Below are 21,481 nucleotides of genomic sequence, written 5' to 3' on the forward strand. Positions count from 1 at the left end.
TTTCTTATTCAGTGGGCGCCTGGGTGGCTCAGTTGAAGTGACTTCCTTCAGCTCAGGTCATGATCCTGGAGTCCTGGGTTCGAGTCCCATGTTGGGCTCCCTGCTCGGCAGGGAGTCTGCTTCTCCCTCTGATCCTCCCCCCTTCTCATGCTCTTCTCTCTCTCATTCTATCTCTCTCTCTCTCAAATAAACAAAATCTTAAAAAAATAATAATTTCTTATTCAGAAAAAACGATGTAGGAAGCCTGGAGGGCTCAATGGGTTAAGTCTCTTTCTTCAGCTCAAGTCATGATCTCAGGGTCTATGGATAGAGCCCCACATCAGGCTCTCTGCTCAGCAGGAAGCCTCCTTTCCCCCCTCTCTCTCTGTCTGCCTCTCTGCCTACTTGTGATCTCTGTCAAATAAATAAATAAAATCTTAAAAAAAAAAAAAAGAAAAGAAAAAAGGTTCCAACAAAGTCAGAAAACCAAAGTTAAATTCTACCACTGGCCAGTTAGAACAAAGATCATATTTTTATTATGTTAATCTACAAACCATAGAAAATGCCAGATTGTTAGCAGTAAAGGAAGTTCCTGTCAGATGTTAGATTCTATCTTCACATTAATGAATGAGATGATTTGAAAAGATTCATTTTTTTATTCATTTAGCAGATATTTATTAAGCAAGCATTCACTATGAAATAGCATGTGCTAATTTAGGTTTTCAACCAAAGAACAAATTATCCACAGCATGTCCCTTACTTTGTATCAAAAGCTTGACAAAAGATAGACATGATTATTCACTACTGTCAAATCTCTGACATCAGTTCTACTCATTCTCTTTAAAAAATTTTTTTTAAATAAATAATAAATAATAATAAAGGGCCACCCTTAACATCTGTGGAGTAGGATAATAGCTTAAGTTGGTGAGGAAAAAAAAAAAAAGTCTTCAAATAAAGGATTGGGGGAGGGGAAGTTCGTATTAATTAGAGAAAGGAACACAGTATGCAATTTAAATTAGACATTTGGAAGGGGCAAAACAAACCCTATTTCATGAAAGTCTTGTTTGTTTTTTATCTATTGTTCTTTTCTAATGTACACACTTGACAAAATAGAAAAAGATGGCAACTTTACATCCATTGTCAAAGTTTGGAGGGTTTTTGTTTGTATGTTGCTTTTTAACTGACTTGTGAAATTCGGCTGTCTGGGAGCCATTGGTTCCAAGAGCATTTTAGCCACCATTTTGGCTGATCTACAATCTGGAACCCTGCCCCTAACACAATGTCACACATGTACAAGATGCTCAAAAATTACTTGTTTGATGAAGAAATGTAGCCCTGTTTCATAAAGAAGATGCGGCTTGGGGATCACTTGAAGATGGTCCAAAAGAAGTAAGACTTGAAGAAGGTTTGAAAATGAATCCAAACATAAAGCTATATATATATATATATATATATATATATAATTATATATATATATAATATGTAGTAATATAATAATACATTATCATATTATACTATTTATATTTATTTATATATATATAATAAAAACACTAAGGTATAAGTAAAGGAGGCTGGTCCTAGAGAGCGAGATCTCCCAACACCACATACTAGTTTGTAATTCATTAACACCATCTAAAATCTTAACACTGGGTAGGATATATTTGGATGAATATCTATTCTTCTTTGAAAATGCAAATAATTTGGAGAAGACTAAAGAATGCAACCATCTGACATGACTGTTGTACCAAAAAATTACAGGAATTTTGTCATAGTGCTTATTAAATATATAAAATATAATTACATAATTCAGGTTATGAGATACCTTTATGATAACTTAAAACTCACTTTATGTACCCACATATAAATAATACACTGGCTTACATTTCAGATTATATTAGATTGAATCTCCAAAAACCACTGGATTTTTTAACCAAAATTGGTCAAATATTAAACAACTAAAAATAATTTTGGGTACATGCCACTGTAGTGATGAATACATGTTACTATACATTGTCAAAACCTATAAAACTTTACAGCACAGAGAGTAAACCTGAAGGCAGGCATTTTTTTTTATCATTAAAGACCCCAGAATGGAATGCAGAATGCAATAAAACACTTAGAGTTTTTTATCAGAGAGTCAATTAAATATTACAAATGCATGAAACAACCTCATTGAAAGGTGTAGAGGGGTAAGTGCTGACCTAAGTGAGTGGAAATGAGTGAAATATGCAAGAGTAAAGGCAAAAATGAATCACTTATAATAAGCCAGTATTCTCGTTGATAAAGCTGGATTCTGCCCCCCCCCAGGGATACAAGTTAACAGTCCTGTTACTGCGATCCCTGTGAACTGGAATGAACAAAGAAGTAAATAAATAGATGGCCAGAGCCAAGTTTCTTACTGTTGGAATGAGAAAATACAAACAAGCAAGAAGAGTAGGCTAGAATTACCCATGTGGCAATCGATTAGAGTTGGCGATATCAATAGGAACTCATTTAATTTAACATAAATGCAGATGGTCATGTAAGAAATATTTATAAATATGTGTCTATACACAGTTATATATACACAGACATACACACACATATAATCTCCCTGATCTGTCCGCTGAGAGGGCCTCGGAGCAACTACGTACCAGCAGCAATGAGCACAGCGTGCGTATCTTGGTTGCTAATACCATTCTCCATAAAAGGAACCAGAGCTCATTGGAGAAACAGCTGATTCTGGAACAAGGGGAGGAAATAGAAAAGCTGAACCTGGACCATCTTACCGTGATAGAAAGCAAAGAAGTGCTCAAAACACACACGTGCACACATGCCAGTGATGGAAGGTCGTCAAAGGGATGCAGGAGGCAACTGAAAGAGCTCCCAAGGGAACAGTTTGAGCAACGAAATGAATGGGTTATAATCCGAAGTATAAAATAAATACCCATGAGTCCATTTTGGTATAAATAAATGACTAAATAAATGAAGAAAGAAATGGAGAAGAAACAAAGCTGCCATGCAGAAGAAGTCCAAGTAATTTACACAAACAATCCACCCTCAGGAAGAGGAGCAGAATGCCCACTCCTTTGGTATAGTGACCTCCTCCCACCGAATCCAGTAGGGACAGGAAGAGACCCAGCAAGCATTACCTCAGTCAGATGCTACTGGTCAACACCCATAGTAACAAGTCATGCTGGGTACCTGGGTGATTCAGTCGGTTAAGTGTGACTCTTGACTTTGCTCTGGTCAAGATCTCAGGGTCATGAGATCAAGCCCCATGTAGGGCTCTGCACTCAGTGGTGAGTCTGCTTGAGATTCTCTCTCTCCCTCTCCCTTTGCTCCTTCCCCTGTGCACGTAAGCACATGTGTGCTCTTGCCCTCTCTCTCCAAAATAAATAAATAAATCTTTAAACAAAATAGTAATAAATCATGCCAATAGTACACCCCTTTGATATGATGTAATGAAAAGGGCAATTTCCCTCTGTCATCTTTCATCCAAAAACATATAACCCCATGATAAAAACATCAGACAAATTCTGATTAAGAGACATTCCACCGAATACCTGATTGGTACTCAATACTATCAATATCATCAAAAATAAGAGAAGTCTGGTAAGCTGTCATAGTTAGGAAGGCCCTAAACAGACTTGGTCACCAAGTACAGTAAGCTATCCTGGACGGGCTCCTGGAACAGAAAAAGGCCAGGAGGTAAAAACCAAGAAAATATGAATAAAATATAGACTTTAATTAATAAAAAATACATCCATATTGGTTTGATAATTGTAACGAATGTACCGTACTCATGTAAGATTTTAACAATGACAGAAATTGGGTGTAGGGTATATGGGAGCCCTCTGCACTCTCTCTGTCATTTTTCTATAAGTCTAAAACTGTTCTAAAATTAAAAGATATTTAAAATTAATTTGGGAGGAGCTGAGATATCTATTGCATATGACGATTATCCAATTTATACCTCCAGCCCCATCCCTAATACTATATATTGGCATCAACAACCTCCAGCTTTCTAAATGGGAAACTCAGATCTGATGTTTTGTCATTACAGCCCCTTCACTTTGATACTTTTCGCTCTTGGATAGATTGTTGGCCATCCCAGCAATTTGGTTGCAAAACCATATAAAGTCAATTACATAGAAAGATTTTCAGAAACTCATGTATTTTTAAGAACCAGATTTTTCAACAACCATGTACAGTGACTTTAAGAAACTATGTCTTGTCTATTGTTATTTTACCTTCAGTTCAGAATACATCGCTGCTTACGTATTGCTTCTGTGATTAATGTCTTATGATCAAGACCAAAAAGATGTCCTCCTAGATAGATTTATACACACCCTTCCCCTCCAAACACACATAGACAGAATTGGGAGTTATTACTATTCTAGTGTGAACTAAGGTCACTCTATATATCTCAAATTTATTTTGAAGAAGCAGTGTCAGAAAAAAAAGAAGTGCCAACTTAATTTCTTTCCCCATTGGAAGTTGCTTATAAGTTAATTCAACTGACATTGAAAACTTCATATGAATTCTTTTTAATTCAGAGAGTCAAGGAATAGCTGGTACCATTATTCTAACTTTGAATATGTTATGTTAAATGCATATTTTAAAGCCAGTTTTACTACAGGAAAGTCACCAAGTCAATTTTAAATAAATTTGATTATGTTTTATCTCTAGGAAAGCATCTGTTAGTTTTCTAGGAAAATGAATCAACTAGTCATTTTTTTTCTACTTGGCCAGAATTGCTACTTCTATATAAATTCATGAAATAAGTACTTCCATGCAAGGCTGAAGATAGCTTTAAAAAGCCAAATCTTAAAATAAAACTGGAAAACAGATTCACTATGAACATTATTTTTAGCATCCCTCTTACAGTACAATATCAATCTAAGCTTTAAACATGGCCTTACAAAAGGGGTTGCTGCCAGGCTCTATTCTTCTCTTTTGACAAGAGCTATAAAGAATTCGAACATAAAATGAATGCACAGACAAATAAATAGCTCATTTTAAGGTACTACATATCATATCAGCTTAGGAAGAGAGGTTTGATAAGAGGTCCCCAGGCATTTTTAAGGTGCTCTTAATGTTCAACTACCCCTCTCTTCCTCTGGTCCCTTAACTGATAGATCCCCACACATCTGAACAGACATCTGCAGAACTGTGTCCATGACCATCATTTGATTCACCAATCTTACTACAAATAATTAGGGATGATTTGTAGACTCAAGGCTGGTAACCCTCACCAATTTTTTTCTTATACCCTCATTCTCAGCATTCAGTATCACTAAAATTCTATAAATTGTGACAGGTGAATCCTAATCAGAGGAACACAAAATGAGGTTTAAACTCAGATCAGGATGGACTACTCCACATTCAGACATCCACACATGCACAGTGGCCACACCAAACACAGTAAATAGTAATGCTAAAAACAAAGACACTTAAACCCAAATGTTTTACCTCCTACATCTGTCCCTGGTGTTGTTCAGTCAGTCTCTGCAGTGCATTTCCAGTAAAGAATAGTTTTAAGAGGCTTTTCATCTTCCCTAATCAGAGACCATATCCTCTACTACCTTCTGGAAGGAGCTTCAATTTTAACAAGCAAACCAGAGTCCATTCTCTTGTGTTTAACTTGTTTTTATTGGTTTATTTGCCCTAAACTTTTCATAAAACTCAGATAATTCCCAGTTTTAGCCTTCCTAACACTTTCATAACTAAACTTTCAAAGGAATTCTTTTCCTGTCACATCCAGGGAGTAGCTAGTTCCCCTGTTCTAACTTTGAACAATGTTCTGTTAGATGAATATTTTAAAGCCAATTGTACTATTCGGGAAAGTCACCAACCCCATTTTAAATAAATGCTACTCTTGTATTTTTCCTTAGAGACATATTCCTTCCTTGATATTTTGTATATTTCCTGTCACATTTGTGCTCACAGGATTGTCTATATCACTGGCTTTGTTAGATAAAATACCTTACCTGTAAAGCTTTCTGTTTAGACTCTTCACAAGTAAATCATCAGAATTACATTTTTTTTATTATCAGCCACCTTCATAGGACACAGTTCCTTTAAAATATCTACCTTTTCTCTGAACTTCTTAAAATCTACTTTTTCTTTTGAGAGAGAGCTCAGGTGAGGGGTAGGGCAGGGCAGAGCAAGAGGGAGAAAGAGAAATTAAGCAGGCTCCATCTTAGGGGGTGACAAGTAGGCACCATCTTAGGGGCTCCAGCTTAGGACCCTGAGTTTGTGACCTCAATGGAAATCAAGAGTTGGACACCTAACTGAGCCACCCAGGCACCCCAAAATCTACTTTTTAAAATGATATGCAGTACCACCTTGCCTTGACATCATAAATTCTAATAAGGTCAACTTTCCCAGGATTCCTTTTAAGGCCATGTCAACAATATATTATTTGTTAGTCATTAAAAGACACAGAATTATAATTCTCTCCACTGGCTTCGTCCACCTTCAAAGAGATGACACTGTTGGCAAGATAAAAGGAGAATGCATCAGATGTTCTGGCTTAATGATAACTCATATGTGTATAGCACTATTTTCAAAATATTTTCACATGCATTATCACACATTTAATTCTCACAATAAACTTAGAAGTTTGGAAAAGCAGATGTAATTGCCTGAAAGCTAAAAACAGTTAAAATTATTTACTTAAGGCTACAAGGCCAAGCAAATGGAAATTGACACCTATTGCATGGTTTGTTCCATTATAATGCCTTCCCTTCTTTTAGCAGAATCAGACTTGCAGTCAACAATAATATACTAGAAGTTCCCCATGCCTATTAGTTCTTGCATCTATGCTAGTATTATAATCTATATTAAGAATTCTTGGTTGTTTCTTTTTATTTATTTATTTATTTTAGATTTCTTAAGCAATCTCTCTACCCAATGTGGTGTTCAAACTCACAACCCTGAGATCAGGAGTCACATGTTCTATAGTGAGCCGGCCAGGGGCCCCAGAACTCTTAATTGTTTTGAATAGCTACAGTTTGTTCTCTGGGAATGTTGTTTCCCATCCACTAAGCAAAATGAACCTCATATGATCTTGGTTTTATTACCAGCTCCACTATCTTTTCACTGTGTAAGCCTGGGAATTGGCTTCAAAACTCCATTGCAAATATTACTAATTTTGCACATTTCACAAGCAAATGTCTTTCCTAATCATAAAGAAAAACAAAAATCCCTCCACATTCTTAACATATAATGATAATAACCAGCTGATTTCTAACATGGGTAATATAATAAGAAAAAGAAAAAAAAAGAAATACTAAGGGGAAAAAAAAGAAAAAGAAAGTAGAAAATAATCAAGAATTTCTTGTTCACGTGGGTATTAAAATATAAGAAACATCACAGAAAGCATAATAGAATCACAGCCCTTTTTAAAATTAATCGGATTATAAGGATTGGTTTATATATATTCTAAAGGTTCCATTTGTTTTGATTGGGAAAAAAAGACAATGGGAAAAAACTACACTAGCAGGACACACCTTAAAATAACTTAATAATTTAGTTATAATATATTAACAGCAAATGAAATAAATATCAACTCTTTTGAAATATTGACAAGATACATACACATTTATGCATATGTAGTTTGTTATAAATGTGTTTATAAATTATCAAAGAAATGTTAGAAGTAGAAATTTGTGAAAGAATCACCTATTTAGGGGCACCTGGGTGACTCAGTGGATTGAAGCCTCTGCCTTCGGCTCAGGTCATGGTCTCAGAGTCCTGGGATCGAGCCCTCCATCGGGGGGCTGTTCAGCGCAGACCCTGCTTCCTCCTCTCTCTCTGCCTGCCTCTCTGCCTACTTGTCATCTCTGTCTATCAAATAAATAAATAAAATCTTAAAAAAAAAAAAAAGAATCACCTATTTAACCAAGTAAATAAAGCACAACAAAAATAAATACAAGATTAACCTTTCTTATGGATCCCACAGTTCACCAGGAAAAGATCCATAAAGGATGGAATGATTGGTACGGCACAGGGACAATAGTTGATGGTGTTGTAAAAGCATCCCATGGTGGCAGATGGTAGCTGATGAGGAGAACAAAGGCAAAATAAATGTAAATAAAACTAAGTTTTCTTATAACTTGCAGCCATTGACAAGTACTTGAGACCCTCTCAGTGACATTCCTCAAGGAACTCACAATTGCCTTAAAGTTAATGCTTTGCTAGAGGCAAAAAGCAACCTTAGCTTGACAAGGCTGGTCCCTCCAGGGTTCTGTAAGTCTTCTTTAATAGACGAAAACCCTTTTGAACACTTCTTTTATCTCCCCCACTCCCAATTTAAAGGTACAGAGTCAATCACTCCTCACAATCCCAGGGCAGCTCTTTCTGCTCATGGGTCCTGTTCCATACTTTAACAACAACAACAACAACAACAACAACAAAACTTTTTTTACCCAGAAAACAGCTCAAGAATTCTTTTTGGACTGCTCACTCCCAGCCCTTATCACATCAACAGCTACACTTGTGGGGAGCATAGCATAACAGAGAGATTGCTGAATCACTGTGCTTTATTAACTAAATCTAATGTAACATTGTATGTCAACTCTACTGAAAAAAGAAGAGGAAGAATGGAATGATTTTGCTACTCTGATAGACCCTGGCAATGATAAAGGTAAACCAAAGAACTTACTTTAAAAAAAGGACTAAGAGGGGCACCTGGGTGACTTAGTCCTTGGGCCTCTGCCTTTGGCTCAGGTCATGATGCCAGGGTCTTGGGATCAAGCCCCACATTGGGCTCCCTGCTTTTCCCTCTCCCACTCCCCCTGCTTGTGTTCCTGCTCTTGCTTTCTCTCTCTCTCTGTGAAAAAAAGGAATAAAATCTTTATAAAAAATAAAAATAAATAAAGACTAAGAACTGGCTTTATAGTTAATACAACTGTGAAAACTATAGAAAACCCTTTAAATATTAGACGTAAACAAATTTTAAAAGATTATGTTCCAGAACATATACCTTATGTAAGATTTTATTTATTTATTTGACAGAGAGGGGGAGGAGCCTGGAGCCTGGTGCAGGACTCAATCCCAGGTTTTTTGTTTTGTTTGTTTGTTTTTAAGATTTTATTTATTTATTCGGAAAGTATACTTTGTATAAACAGAGAAGAGACACTCCATATTTAGGAGTGTTGGGTCCCCCCAAAATTGGGTACCCCAATAATGGGTCCGTGATGAAAGGAGCGAGACTGACACAAAGCAACGGTCAAACAAAGCTTTATTTCTATTTCGCGCCAAGCATCAGGAATCAGACCAACGGTCAAACAGACTGGTCAGGGCCGCCCCTACAGAGAAGACGACCACTCCCTGCTTTCCAGACTAACTTTCATAGAGACGGCCATGTGGTTGGGCCTGGCCACGCACAGGTGGCCAATGAGACTGTAACACACACAGGAAACTCCACAGTGATGCTAGGCGACTAATTGAATTACAATTTACCCTAGTGGACATTTGAACCAGCCCAGCACCTAGTTCAGAATTGGCGCCCAAAAGGTGCCCAAAGAGCGGAGCCCATACTCCTTGGTAGCTGGGGAGACAGTCTGCGCCCCCACTGACTGAACACCTCCACCTGGCCTGACCCACCCTTGTGTTTGGCTTTGTTACCTGGGACTGGTTTCCCAGACTTGCTTTTAAGTAAGTTCCCCTGGGGGGGGGGGGGGCAGGTCAATTTAAGCTTTACAGCAAAACGGCAGTTCAACGGGGTGGGGCCGCTCCGGCTGAAGGGGCCCGTACAGAAGTAACGGTCACTAGTTCAGGGATATTATGGTCTTTGGGTTCTGATTCCAGTGTGACCTTGGGCAAGAGACCTTCACCCAAATAACCTTATTTTTTAAATGATGGTATAGCATTGGATAACTTCTAAAGTCCTAATACCTCTAGAATCTTGTGATTCTAGGAATAACAGTGTAAGGGCACCAGCCTGAATGTAATCAATTTTAGACCTCCAGTAGGAAATAGGAAGTTTCTTTTCCACACCCCAGAGGTAACTGGCTTTTCTCTCACAGCAACAGCATCTCCAGTAATCCAACTGCTTGAAAAATTTACCTTCTCCTCCTTTTCATGATAATGTGTTATTATCCAATCATAACACATTACAATATAATTCTATTATAACCAATGGGAAATAACTTTCTCGTAAGAAGATGTGTAATGCGTCTTTCAAACTTTAAACCAGAAAAGATCAGTGTGTGTCGACTTGCAAAAACAATTCAGCTTCAAGAGAGCTGTGTGAGCCTGAAGAAATGCTTACCGTGCAGTCATTAGCCAAATGGCTTGTATATGAAATTGCTACACACATGTTCATTGCTAATGATTTCTTAACTTAATCTTCAGAGTGTAAGACTAAAACTTTTATGTCTGCCCTTTCTTATTTCAAATTCAAGCCATAGCCGGAACACAATAACCTTTGATTCTAACTCTTCTGTGAAGGACTCCCATATCATTCCCAAATTCCTAAAAGCACAATGTAAATAACAAGGCAAAGGTAATTTTCCATGTAACAAGTTACTGACCAATGGGATTCTTTAAAGAAGAGGGAGGCAGGCAGAAGAGGGGAGGAGACAAAAGAAAGTATCACTGAAATTCATTTTAGCCACAGTAACACAACTCCCCCCAGTTGTTTCTTATACAAGCATACCTCCTTTTAATGCTTTGTTGCATTTTGCAGATACCGCATTTTTTACAAATCGAAGGTTTGTGGCAACCCCGTGTCAAGGAAGTCTATCAGAGCCAGTTTTCAAACAGCATTTGTTTATTTCGTGTCTCTATGTCACAGTTCACTAATTCTCAAAATATTCCAAACTTTCCCATTGTTATTATATTTGTTACAGTGATCTGTGACCAGGGATCTTTGATGTCACTATTGGAGTTGTCTTGGAGCACTAAGAACTGCAGCCATGTAAGAAGACAATAAACTTAATCCACACATGTTACATGCCTCCTGACCGCTCCATTCACGGACGACTCTTCCCTGTCATTCTCCCTCTCCTCTGGCCTCCCTAATCCCTAAGACAAAACAATACTGAAATTAGGCCAACTAATAACCCAACAACGGTCTCTCAGTGTTCAAGTCAAAGAAAGAGCTGCACATTGTTCAGTTTAAAGCAAAAGCTAGAAATGATTAATCTCAGTGAGGAAGGCATGCCGAAAGCTGAGAAAGGCCAAGAGCTGAGACAGGCCGAGAGCTGAGACAGGCCGAGAGCTAGGTCTCTGGCTCCAGGCAGCCAAGTTGTGAACGCATAAATTTAAAGTGCATATATAAGTACATCAATGATAAGAAAGTGAAACAGCTTGGGCTGCCCGGGTAGCTCAGTTGTTTAAGTGGCCAGCTCTTGGTTTCGGCTCCGGTCATGAACTCAAGGTCTTGGGAACCATCCCCAAGGTGGGCTCCACGCTCAGCTGGGAGCCTGCTTGTCTGCTCTCCCTCTGCCTCCTCCTCCCAGTGCGCGCACTTCCACACGGGCTCTCCCTCTCTTTCTAAAATAAATAAATCCTTTTAAAAAAAGAAAAGAAGGTAAAACGACTTTACTGCTGGTAAGAATAAAGCTTTAGTGGTCTGGATAGAAGAACAAACCAGCCCTAACTTTCTCTTAAGAGAATGAATTAGGGGACACCTGGGTGGTTCAGTCCGTTAAGCATCTGCCTTCGGCTCAGGTCATGATCCCAGGGTCCCGGGACTGAGTTCCATGTCGGGATTCTTGCTCAGCACGGAGCCTGCTTCTCCCTCTGCCTGCTCTGCCTGTAGCTCTCGGTGCTTCTGCTCTCAATCTGACAAATAAATAAATATAATCTTAAAAAGAGAGAGAGAGAGAGAATGAATTAGACCAAAGCCTAATCCAAGAGCAAGGCCCTAACTCTCTTCAATTCTGTGAAGGCTCAGGGAAGTGTGTTAGGTGCTCAAGACAAGTCTGAAGCCAAGATGGGTCGATGAGGTAGAAGGAAAAGAAGCCGACTCCCTAACATACAGATGCAAGGAGAAGCAGCCAGTACTGACAGAGAAGCTGCAGCAAATCATCCGGAAGATCGAGCTAAGATAATTAATGCAGGTGGTTATGAGGGAGCAAAAGGGTAGCTGAAGACAAAGCATAAACTGATCCCTGCAACCTTCCCCCAGCACCCCCCTCTCCTGGGTGGCACATGCACGGTATTCTTCTAGGAAGCTCCCTACTGTCTTAAATTTAATGCTTTACTAGAGGGAAAAACCACCTTAACTTGACTATCGCCAAGGCAGGCCTCCAGAATCCTATAGGTCGTCTTCTTTAGCATATGGAAGTTCTTTTGAAAACCTCCCTTTTTCCTTACCTGCCCCAGCCCCATAGTGTATGATCAATTGCTCTTGAGAACCCCAGTGCAGCTCTTTCTGCCCACAGGTCCTCCCTGTGCTTTAATAAAACCACTTTATTTGCACAAAGACATGTCAAGAATTCTTTCTTGACCTTCGGCTCTGGACCCCTACCCCACCACACCTCACCTCTATTTCCAAAACTACATCATTTACACTAAACAACAGATTTTCAGTGTAGATGAAACAGTCTTCTTCGGGAATATGCCATCTAGGACTTTCATAATTAGAAAAGTCATTATCTGGCTTCAACACTTCAAAGGACACGCTGACTCTCTCATTAGTGGCTAATAGAGCTGGTGACTTTAAGTCGAAGCCAGTGCTTGCTCACCATTCCGAAAATCCTAGGGCCCTTAAGAATTAAGCTTAATCTACTCTCCCTGTGCTCTAGAAATGGAACCACAAAGCCTATAGAACAGTACCTCATCTGTTTACAACAAGGTTTACTGAATATTCCTAGCCCTATTGAGACCTATTTTAACCCCAGTTGAGACCTACTGCTCAGCAGAATATTCCTTTATTCCTAATGTTCCTTTCAGAATATTACTGCTCATTGACAGTATAGCTGATCACCCAAGAGCTCCAATGGAGACGTAAGACGTGATTCATGCATCCACTCTGCAGGCCATAAATCAAGTCGTCATTTTTACCTTTCAAGTCTTCTTATTTAAGAAATACATTTCATATGGTTGGAGCTGCCACAGATAATGATTTCTGTGATGGATCTGGGCAGAGTCAATTGAAAACTTCTTGGAAAAGATTCATCATTCAAGATGGCATTAAGAACAACCATGATTCATAGGAAAGGTCAAAATACCAACATGAATATGAGTTCGGAAGAAATCGATTCCAACCCTCATGGATGACTTTGAGGGATTCAAGACTCCAGAGGCTGAAGGAACTGCAGATGTGGTGGAAGTAGCAAGAGAACTAGAATGACAAGTGGAGCCTGAAGATGGGACCAAATTGTTGGAACCTCTTGATAAAACTTGAACGGATGGCGAGTTGTTTCCTAGAGATGAGCAAAGAAAGTGGTTTCTTGAGACGGAATCTGCTCCTGGTGCAGATGCCGTGAAGGCCGCTGCCATGACCCCACCTACACGTAGTTGCCAACACAGTGGCAGGATGAGGGTGCGCGGATTCCAATTACGAAAGAAGTTCTGCTGTCGCACAATGGCACAGAACAGCAATACATGCTTCAAACTGTCATGAAATTAAGACTCAGCTCATGCAGGAAATCTCACTATTATCTTATTTTAAAAAAACTGTCACAGCCTCCCCAGCCTTCAGCAACCACCACCCTGACGGGTCAGCTGCCATCGATGTCAAGGCAAGACCCTCTTTCCGCAAGAACATAACTTGCTGAAGGCTCAGGTGAGAGTTAGCATTTTTCAGCAATAAAATATTTTTAATTGAGGTATATACAATTTTTAGGCATAAGACTACTTCACAGTTAATAGACTACCGTGGAAAGTAAACAAAACTTTTATACGCACCAGAAAACCAAAAACTTCATTTGACTCGTGTTATTGTGATATTCACTTTCTTGCACTGCTCTGGACTAGAAACTGCAGTAACTCAGAGGTATGTCTGTATCTGCTTTGCCCCCAGGCTTTCTATCTCTAAAACTGTTTTAAATGCCTCACGATGCTGAACTTCCATTATGATCCCCTCTAGTCTATACACATTAAATTCAAAAACACTAAAGTCCCGTGTAACTTGGTACTCATTTCTTTTTCTTTTAAAGATTCTACTTTTAGGTAGTCTCCACACCCAATGTGGGGCTCAAACTCACAACTCCGAGATTAAAATCACACATTCTACCCACTGAGCCATCCAGCTGCCCCATACTCACTTCATTACTATCCAGGGGGCTCTGCAAACTAATCATTTAGACTACAATTAAGAGACGTTACCATTTCTATAGGAAAAGCAGCTTAACAACTTGACACATTTCCTAAACAAGAGATTATAATCTCACAAATTTGCTATATATTAACAAGAACCAATATTTCAGTTCATATCTTACAAAGGAAGCATCACATTCATTTACTGCCATAAAATACACTAAGTTAAACAGCTATTTAGTAGTTTTTTTTTGTTTGTTTGTTTGTTTGTTTGTTTTGCTATTTAGTAGTTTTTTACTTCATTATATTCCTGAAGCCATCTGATTTAATCAAAACTCCCAGAATTCCGGTTAAGACCCGTCCAGCCCCTGGAAGAGTCCCACTACTGTCAATAAGGCTTTGCCCTCTTGATGCTCTTGGGAACCCCGCAGCCATCATGTCAACAAGTTCAAGCAGCCCGCTGAAGAGTGAGAAACCGCAAGAGAGTAACGGCGGCGGTGTCCCAGTCACCAACCAGCCAGCCTCTTCTGACCCAGTAGCTGTCCCTATGAGTGAGTCCCAGCAAAACTCAGCTGAGCCCTGCTGAGCAAAGCCTGACCTGCTGATTCCACAAAGTCACAAGCTGTGTAAACGGCTGCTACCCTAAGCCACTGAGTTCTGATGTGATTGTTGCAGTGCAAAGTCTAACTGATAGAAAACTCAAAGCTTTGGGGCGCCTGGGTGGCTCCGTGGGTTAAAGCCTCTGCCTTCGGCTCAGGTCATGATCCTGGGGTCCTGGGATCGAGCCCCACATCCAGCTCTCTGCTCAGCAGGGAGCCGGCTTCCCCTCTCTCTCTGCCTGCCTCTCTGCCTACTTGTGATCTCTGTCTGTCAAATAAATAAATAAAATCTTTAAAAAAAAAAAAAAAACTCAAAGCCTTGTAGGGAAGCCAGAGTTGTATACAAGAGAACACAGAACAGCACAAGGGCGGCGATATGGACCCAAGGGTAAGAGTCATGGATGATTTAGAGGAGCCAGTGATTACCGGGCTGGGTGCAGTGTGGAGGATTACAAGACACTGTTAGGAAAAGAATCACAGAAAAGATGATGCATATTATTTTCCTTCATTCTGAGGAAAAGGACCACTTCAGGAGGTGATAGACTTACCCAACCTCTGCTTCCTCCATCGTTAATCCGAATCCCCCAGAGGGAACGCCAGAACCAAATCACCATCTGTGGGCTACTGTTTCCACTGGGAAACCACAGAGTAGTCTTCCAACCAAAAAGTCTCTCTCAGACCCCAAGGAGTTTCACTAAGACTGAAATCAGCTTCTTCTCTGAGAAAACACCAAACGGCGGATGATGCCAGTGTGTTGGAAGGGCCAGGGGACCCCGGAATGCAAGGCCACAGAGCTGGCATCTGGGGCCAGAGTTGCAGCTATGGTCAGGGTGGGGTGGAGGCCACAGAGCTTGAAGAGCTCAGGGAGGCAAGGGTGAAGACAAGGAGTGGATCCCCGTCACCACACTGGGCCCCCTGGTTAAGGACACAAAGATCAAGTCCCTGGAGGGGATCTATACCTTCTCTCTGCCCATCAGAGAATCTGAGATCACGGACTCTTTCCTGAGAGCATCCCTCAAGGATGAGGTTTTGAAGATCAGGCCTGCACGAAAGCAGACCGTGCTACCCAGCAGACCAGGTTCAAGACATTTGTTGCCATCGGGATTACAGTGGACACGTCGGGCTGGGTGTTAAGTGCTCCAAGGTGGTAACCACTACCACCCATGGGGCCATCATCCTGGCCAAGCTTTCCATGTGGCAAGCCTACCGGGGGAACGAGATCAGCCCACCCAACGCTGTCCCAGGCAAGGTGACCAGCCGCTATGGCTCTGCCCAAGGGCGCCTCACTGCGCCCCCAGAGGTATGGTTTCAGCCCCTGTGCCCAAGAAGCTCCTGATGATGGCTGGTGCTAACGACCGCTACACCTCACCCAGGGGCGGCACTGCCACACTGGGCAATTTTGCCATGGCTGTCTTCAACACCATTTCCAAGACCTACAGCTGTGTCACCCCTGACCTCTGGAAAGAGACCGTGTTCACCAAGTCTCCCTATCAGGGATTCACTGACCATCTTGTAAAGACCCACACCAGGCTCCTGCTGTGGCCACCACATACAAGAAAAATAAAGTGAACTAAAGCTTGTTTAAGGGACACCTGGGTAGCTCAGTTGGTTGAGCATCTGCCTTCAACTCAGGTCATGATCCCAGTGTCTCGTGATCAAGTCCTGCCCCAGGCTCCTTGCTCAGCGGGGAGCCTGCTTCTCCCTCTGCCCACTGCGCAGCTCTCGCGCTCTCTCTCTTTCCTCACTGGCAAATAAACAAATAAAATCTTAAAAAAAAAAAAAAAAAAGACTAAAGTCGGGCAAGACCTTGAAGATGCAGCCAAGTTGAACCGTCTGTTTAACTTAGCTACGTTCAGTTCCCTGTGATCTCCCAGAAGTCAGGCTGAGAAAATGACAATGCACTGTCACTGCAGATGGCAGGACAAGCACTCTGAGCAGGCAGATACATTGAGAGAAAGCGAATCCTTATCTAGAAAGAGGCTCCAAAACTCAAGACTGGGATGTCCTGAGCTTCTGAAACAATTCAAATGCCCAACAATACGACAGTATTTAAATACATGTTAGTGTAACTGTAATGAAGAATATAAGGAAGCTACTAAAAATATCCTTTCAAAGAGCCTTCAATGACTTGGGAAATTCTCATAAAATCAGATAAAAAATTGCGTACATATAATGATCCCTATTATGTAGAAAAATAAATCATAGGAGAAAAAAAGTAAGTTTGCCTAAATGTCTATAGTAACCTTGGGTACCAGGATCATGGGTGAATGCTTTCTTTCTTATATATTTCCACATTTTTGAAACTAAAATATAAACTCATATGCTTAAAAAATTGAATCATACAACCCAAAATTAAGAGTCTATGTAACAACTGGCCTATACTCTTCAAAAAATATCAATGTCATGAAAGAAAAGGAAAGGCTAGGAAATTGGGTTTTTTAATTTTTTTTAAGTTTTATTTAAGTAATCTCTACACCCTACAAGGGGCTCAAATTCATGACCCCAAGAATCAAGAGTTGCACATTCCTCTGACCGAGCCAGCCAGGCGCCCCTAGGAAATTATTTTAGATTAAAGTAAATTAGAAACCTAGCTCTATGGTACCATTTGTCCTCTTCCTGAAGTCTCCTATTACCTCATCTGAAATTTCCCAGTCCTATAAATTTGCCCAAGTGTATAACCATCAAGTGTACCCCTTAGGCCCTCTGCCTAGTGCTACATGAAAAGACAAAACTGGACAGGAGAATTTTCATATTAAATAGCATTGTCCATACATTGTTCATGTCCTCAAATTTTAAGATCCTGAAAGAAATGGCTATATCTTAAGTATATTCTACATTACACTTGATGTATATTTAATATTATGATCACAAAATTAAAGAAGTTTACATCTTGGAAAACCCACATCATTAAGAATTAATTCCATCTTACATATGAATAATAGTTTGTGGTATAAGTGATGGGACAGTAAACAAATGTTTTATAAGGAACTGACTAAAAAACTAAATAAATTAGTATATCATGAATGTAACTATATTATTACACAATTACTAAGAAAAGTCAAAGGACAGTATTACAACTGTTCTTAATAAAATAATTTCAATAAATATTATTGTACTTTGAGATTTGGGCAGGTTCCAACAAAATTAATGTTACTCGCAACCAAAAAAAAATACTTCCCAATAAATTATCCACAAAATAATTCAAGATACCCACTTAAATTTAGGAGAGAAAAAAAATGACATATTTTTTTTTTTACTTTGCTATGTATTCTGCCTGTGTATGTTGAATAGAACACCTAGTTGATAATTCATTTTTGAAATTTTTGGTAATCCTTTTCTTACAATACAAGTGCTATGTGTTCATTTGGATAAAAATTTTTAAATATAAATAAATTTTAAAAATCAACTCCAATTCCATCAACCAACAATGTCTTAATATTTTTTAATCTTAGACTTTTCCAGACATTTTTACCCACATATTTTTCATAACAACACTGTCACACTCTACATAGTTTGAGAACTTCTTTGTCCACTTAACAGTATAGTATTATTCTTTAGTAACAAATATTACCTCTTTCACCATCAGATTTATAGATTGCATATTAGTCTACATCAAGATATACCAAATGTGGGAGTGCCTGGGTGGCTCAGTCGTTAAGCGTCTGCCTTCAGCTTAGGTCATGATCCCAGAGTCCTGGGATCGAGTCCCAAATCAGGCTCCCTGCTCAGTGGGAAGCCTGCTTCTCCCTCTCCCAATCCCCCTGCTTGGGTTCCCTCTCTCGCTGTGTCTCTCTTTGTCAAATAAATAAATAAAATCTTAGGGAAAAAAAAAAGATATACCAAATGTTTGACATTTAGTTTGTTTCCATTTTCTTCTAACCTACACAAATTTATAAACCACTACCAACATCGTTAATTATTTTCATGGACAAGCTCTTTTTTTTTCCCTGAAGTTTTATTTAAGTCATCTCTACACCTGACATGGGGCTGGACTCACAACTCCAAGATCAAGAGTCACATGCTCTTCTGACAGAGTCAGCCAGGTGCCCCTTGTGGACAAACTTTCTTAAAGGAAGAAAGGGCTCTCACAATCGCAGAGCTGCCCCCAGCAGAAGCACTGGAACTAGGCACTGAAGGCATCTCCTCCCAGTCACTGAATGAGCACCTTCAATCAACGACACTACACGCAGAGCAGGCCACAAACACTACGGACTTATTCTTCCGGATAAAAATTACAGCATATGGCATGGCAAACCATTTTTTCTCCTCGTTTGTGATTTTTGTAAATAGGAAATCTTGTAAAAGTTTAAGATTAACTCACTATATAACTGCTATTGAATAAATTGTGCTTATAGAGAAAAATACTGTCTCATTCAAGACACGTGGTTACTATACACTAGGCATATACAGTAAATGTCAACATTCTTGAATGGAGGCAAATTTTATGTCCTTAATTAATTCATTTTATATATGAATAAAAATCATGAATGCATAACTTGCTCAATGGAAGAGACCACAGCAAATTCTCCTGGGGATTCAAAACAAAAAACCAAAAACTAAAACACAAAGTATACTATCTAACCAAAGAATATATAGATCTAGGATCACAAAATGTTAAATCTTAAAGGGGACTTAAAGGGGCACCCGAGTGGCTCAGCTGGTTAAGCGTCTGAATCTTTCTCTCAGCTCAGGTCAGGATCTCAGGGTTGCGAGATGGGCCCGGGATCAGGGCCTCCGCACCCAGCATGGAGCCTGCTGAAGATCTCCTCTCCCTCCTCCCACTGTCTCTGCTCCTCCCGCTCTGCTAAGGCACGCTCACATGCTCTCTCTCTCCCAAATAAATAGGGACTTAAAGATTATCTGACCCCCCCATCCCGAAATAAGGAAAATAAACATAAAAAAGATCTATTGGCTAGAGTCATGGTTAGTTAATTTATCCAAAAAATATTTATTAAGAAATCTAGTAGGTGCCAGGTCCCATCCGATTAGATACAAGGTTTAGCAGGACAGATACTAGCCCCCAACCGCATGGAGCATACAGGCACCGTGCATCATGACAGGCAATTAGTCTCCTGCTGAACTTTACGGCCGGATCCTCTGATTCTTATTCCCGCGCAGTTCCCCTTTGTTCATTTGTCCCAGTATTCAGCACCTACTATGTGCCAGGCTGTTGCGAGTTCTGGGAGCAGTGAACATGGTGAAGCCCTTATCCTCACACAGCTGCATTCTAATGAGGTACAGAGACAGACACATAAAAATAAGATCACGGTAAGTGCTCTGAGAATATTTAACGGTGACCTACAAAACAGAGGGTCCAGGGAGTAGGGGATACACCTTTAGCAAACGCAATCAGAGAATCCCCTCTAATACCAGACATGAAAGAGAGTAGTAGTTACATTAATAGCAATTAAGTCTACAAATCCTTTTCCTCATTTATCAATAAAATTTTCACCAGATGGCCTCAGAAGTCAGGGCATTTAACAGTAGGGCCTGTTCATTTCAAATGTTTCATTTTATCATAGTTTACTCTGTCTTTCTGACTTTGGGCTACACCAGTTGTTCTGACAGTATGCACCATGGAAAGGGAAATTCACGTCATAGAATATTCAGGAATACGCTCTTTAACCTTTACAGACTCTAATTTATCGTTTACTCAACCAATGTTGCTTATGCTCCATTTGCTCTACTTAATGCTCTCTATGACAAAAAAAAAAATAATCTCAGTTAAATGCACTAACATAATTACCAGTGGGAAAAGTTTTAATTGCAAAAGATAGCCAAGTTCTAAAGAGAAGACATATGGGATTTAAACTATAAATACACATAGATACCTGAATTATTCCAGCTGGCACATCGGACCATGTAATTAGATTACTAGATGCTCTTCCGCAGACTTAGATAATAAAAACAAAAAAATCTATTTTAAATATCCTCATGGAGACCTAAATGGAACATACATGGTCTATATCTGAAAACTGTTTCTTTCATTTAATCAGTTGAATTCTAAATTTAAGATTATTTTCCAGCATTAGGGAAGGTATGTGATATGGAGAGTGCTGTGAAATGTATAAGCCTGACGATTCACAGGCCTGTAACCCTGGGGCAAATAATACATTATATGTTAATAAAAATAATTAATTTTTTAAAAAGATTATTTTCTAGCAATCACAGGGAATAACAAGGAGCATTTGTAGTTCAACTCAACCACGCTGCGTATTTACCCCAAAGATACAAATGTAATGATCTGAAGGGGCATCTGCACCCTAATATTTATAGCAGCAATGTCCACAATAGCCCAACTATGGAAAAAGCCCAGATGTCTACTGACAGATGAACAGATAGAGAAGATGTGGTATATATCTGCAATGGAATACTACGCAGCCATCAAAAAATGAAATCTTGCCATGTTCAATGACGTGGATGGAACTAGAGGGTATTATGCTAAGTGAAATAAGTCAGAGAAAGACAATTATCACATGATCTCATTCATATGTGGAATTTAAGAAACAAAACAGAGGATCATAGGGGAAGAGAGAAAAAATAAAGCAAGATGAAACCAGAGAGAGAGACAAACCAAAAGAGACTCTTGATCATACGAAACGAACAGAAGGCTACTGGAGGGGAGGGGGATGGAGGGATGCAGTAACTGGGTGATGGACACTAAGGAGGGCATGTGATGTAATGAGCACTGGGTGTTATATAAG

At 39.6% G+C, this 21,481-nt stretch overlaps 2 protein-coding genes across 6 annotated transcripts in view; one reads left to right on the plus strand and one right to left on the minus strand.

Annotated features, from left to right (window-relative positions):
• Positions 1-16,346, plus strand: part of LOC116870641 (40S ribosomal protein S2-like) — a 47,368-nt gene extending 31,022 nt beyond the window's left edge. Inside the window, 5 exon segments of the mRNA XM_032862558.1 lie at positions 14,610-14,713; positions 15,642-15,831; positions 15,834-15,875; positions 15,878-16,063; positions 16,066-16,346. Coding sequence (XP_032718449.1) covers positions 14,610-14,713; positions 15,642-15,831; positions 15,834-15,875; positions 15,878-16,063; positions 16,066-16,346 — 803 coding nt within the window.
• DNM3 (dynamin 3) overlaps positions 1-21,481 on the minus strand; it is a 516,334-nt gene that overhangs the window by 459,189 nt on the left and 35,664 nt on the right. The gene's annotated exons all lie outside the window — the stretch shown is intronic.

This window comes from Lontra canadensis, unplaced genomic scaffold (assembly GCF_010015895.1).
Source record: "Lontra canadensis isolate GAN:19392208 unplaced genomic scaffold, GSC_riverotter_1.0 scaffold24, whole genome shotgun sequence".
Lineage (NCBI taxonomy): Eukaryota > Metazoa > Chordata > Mammalia > Carnivora > Mustelidae > Lontra > Lontra canadensis.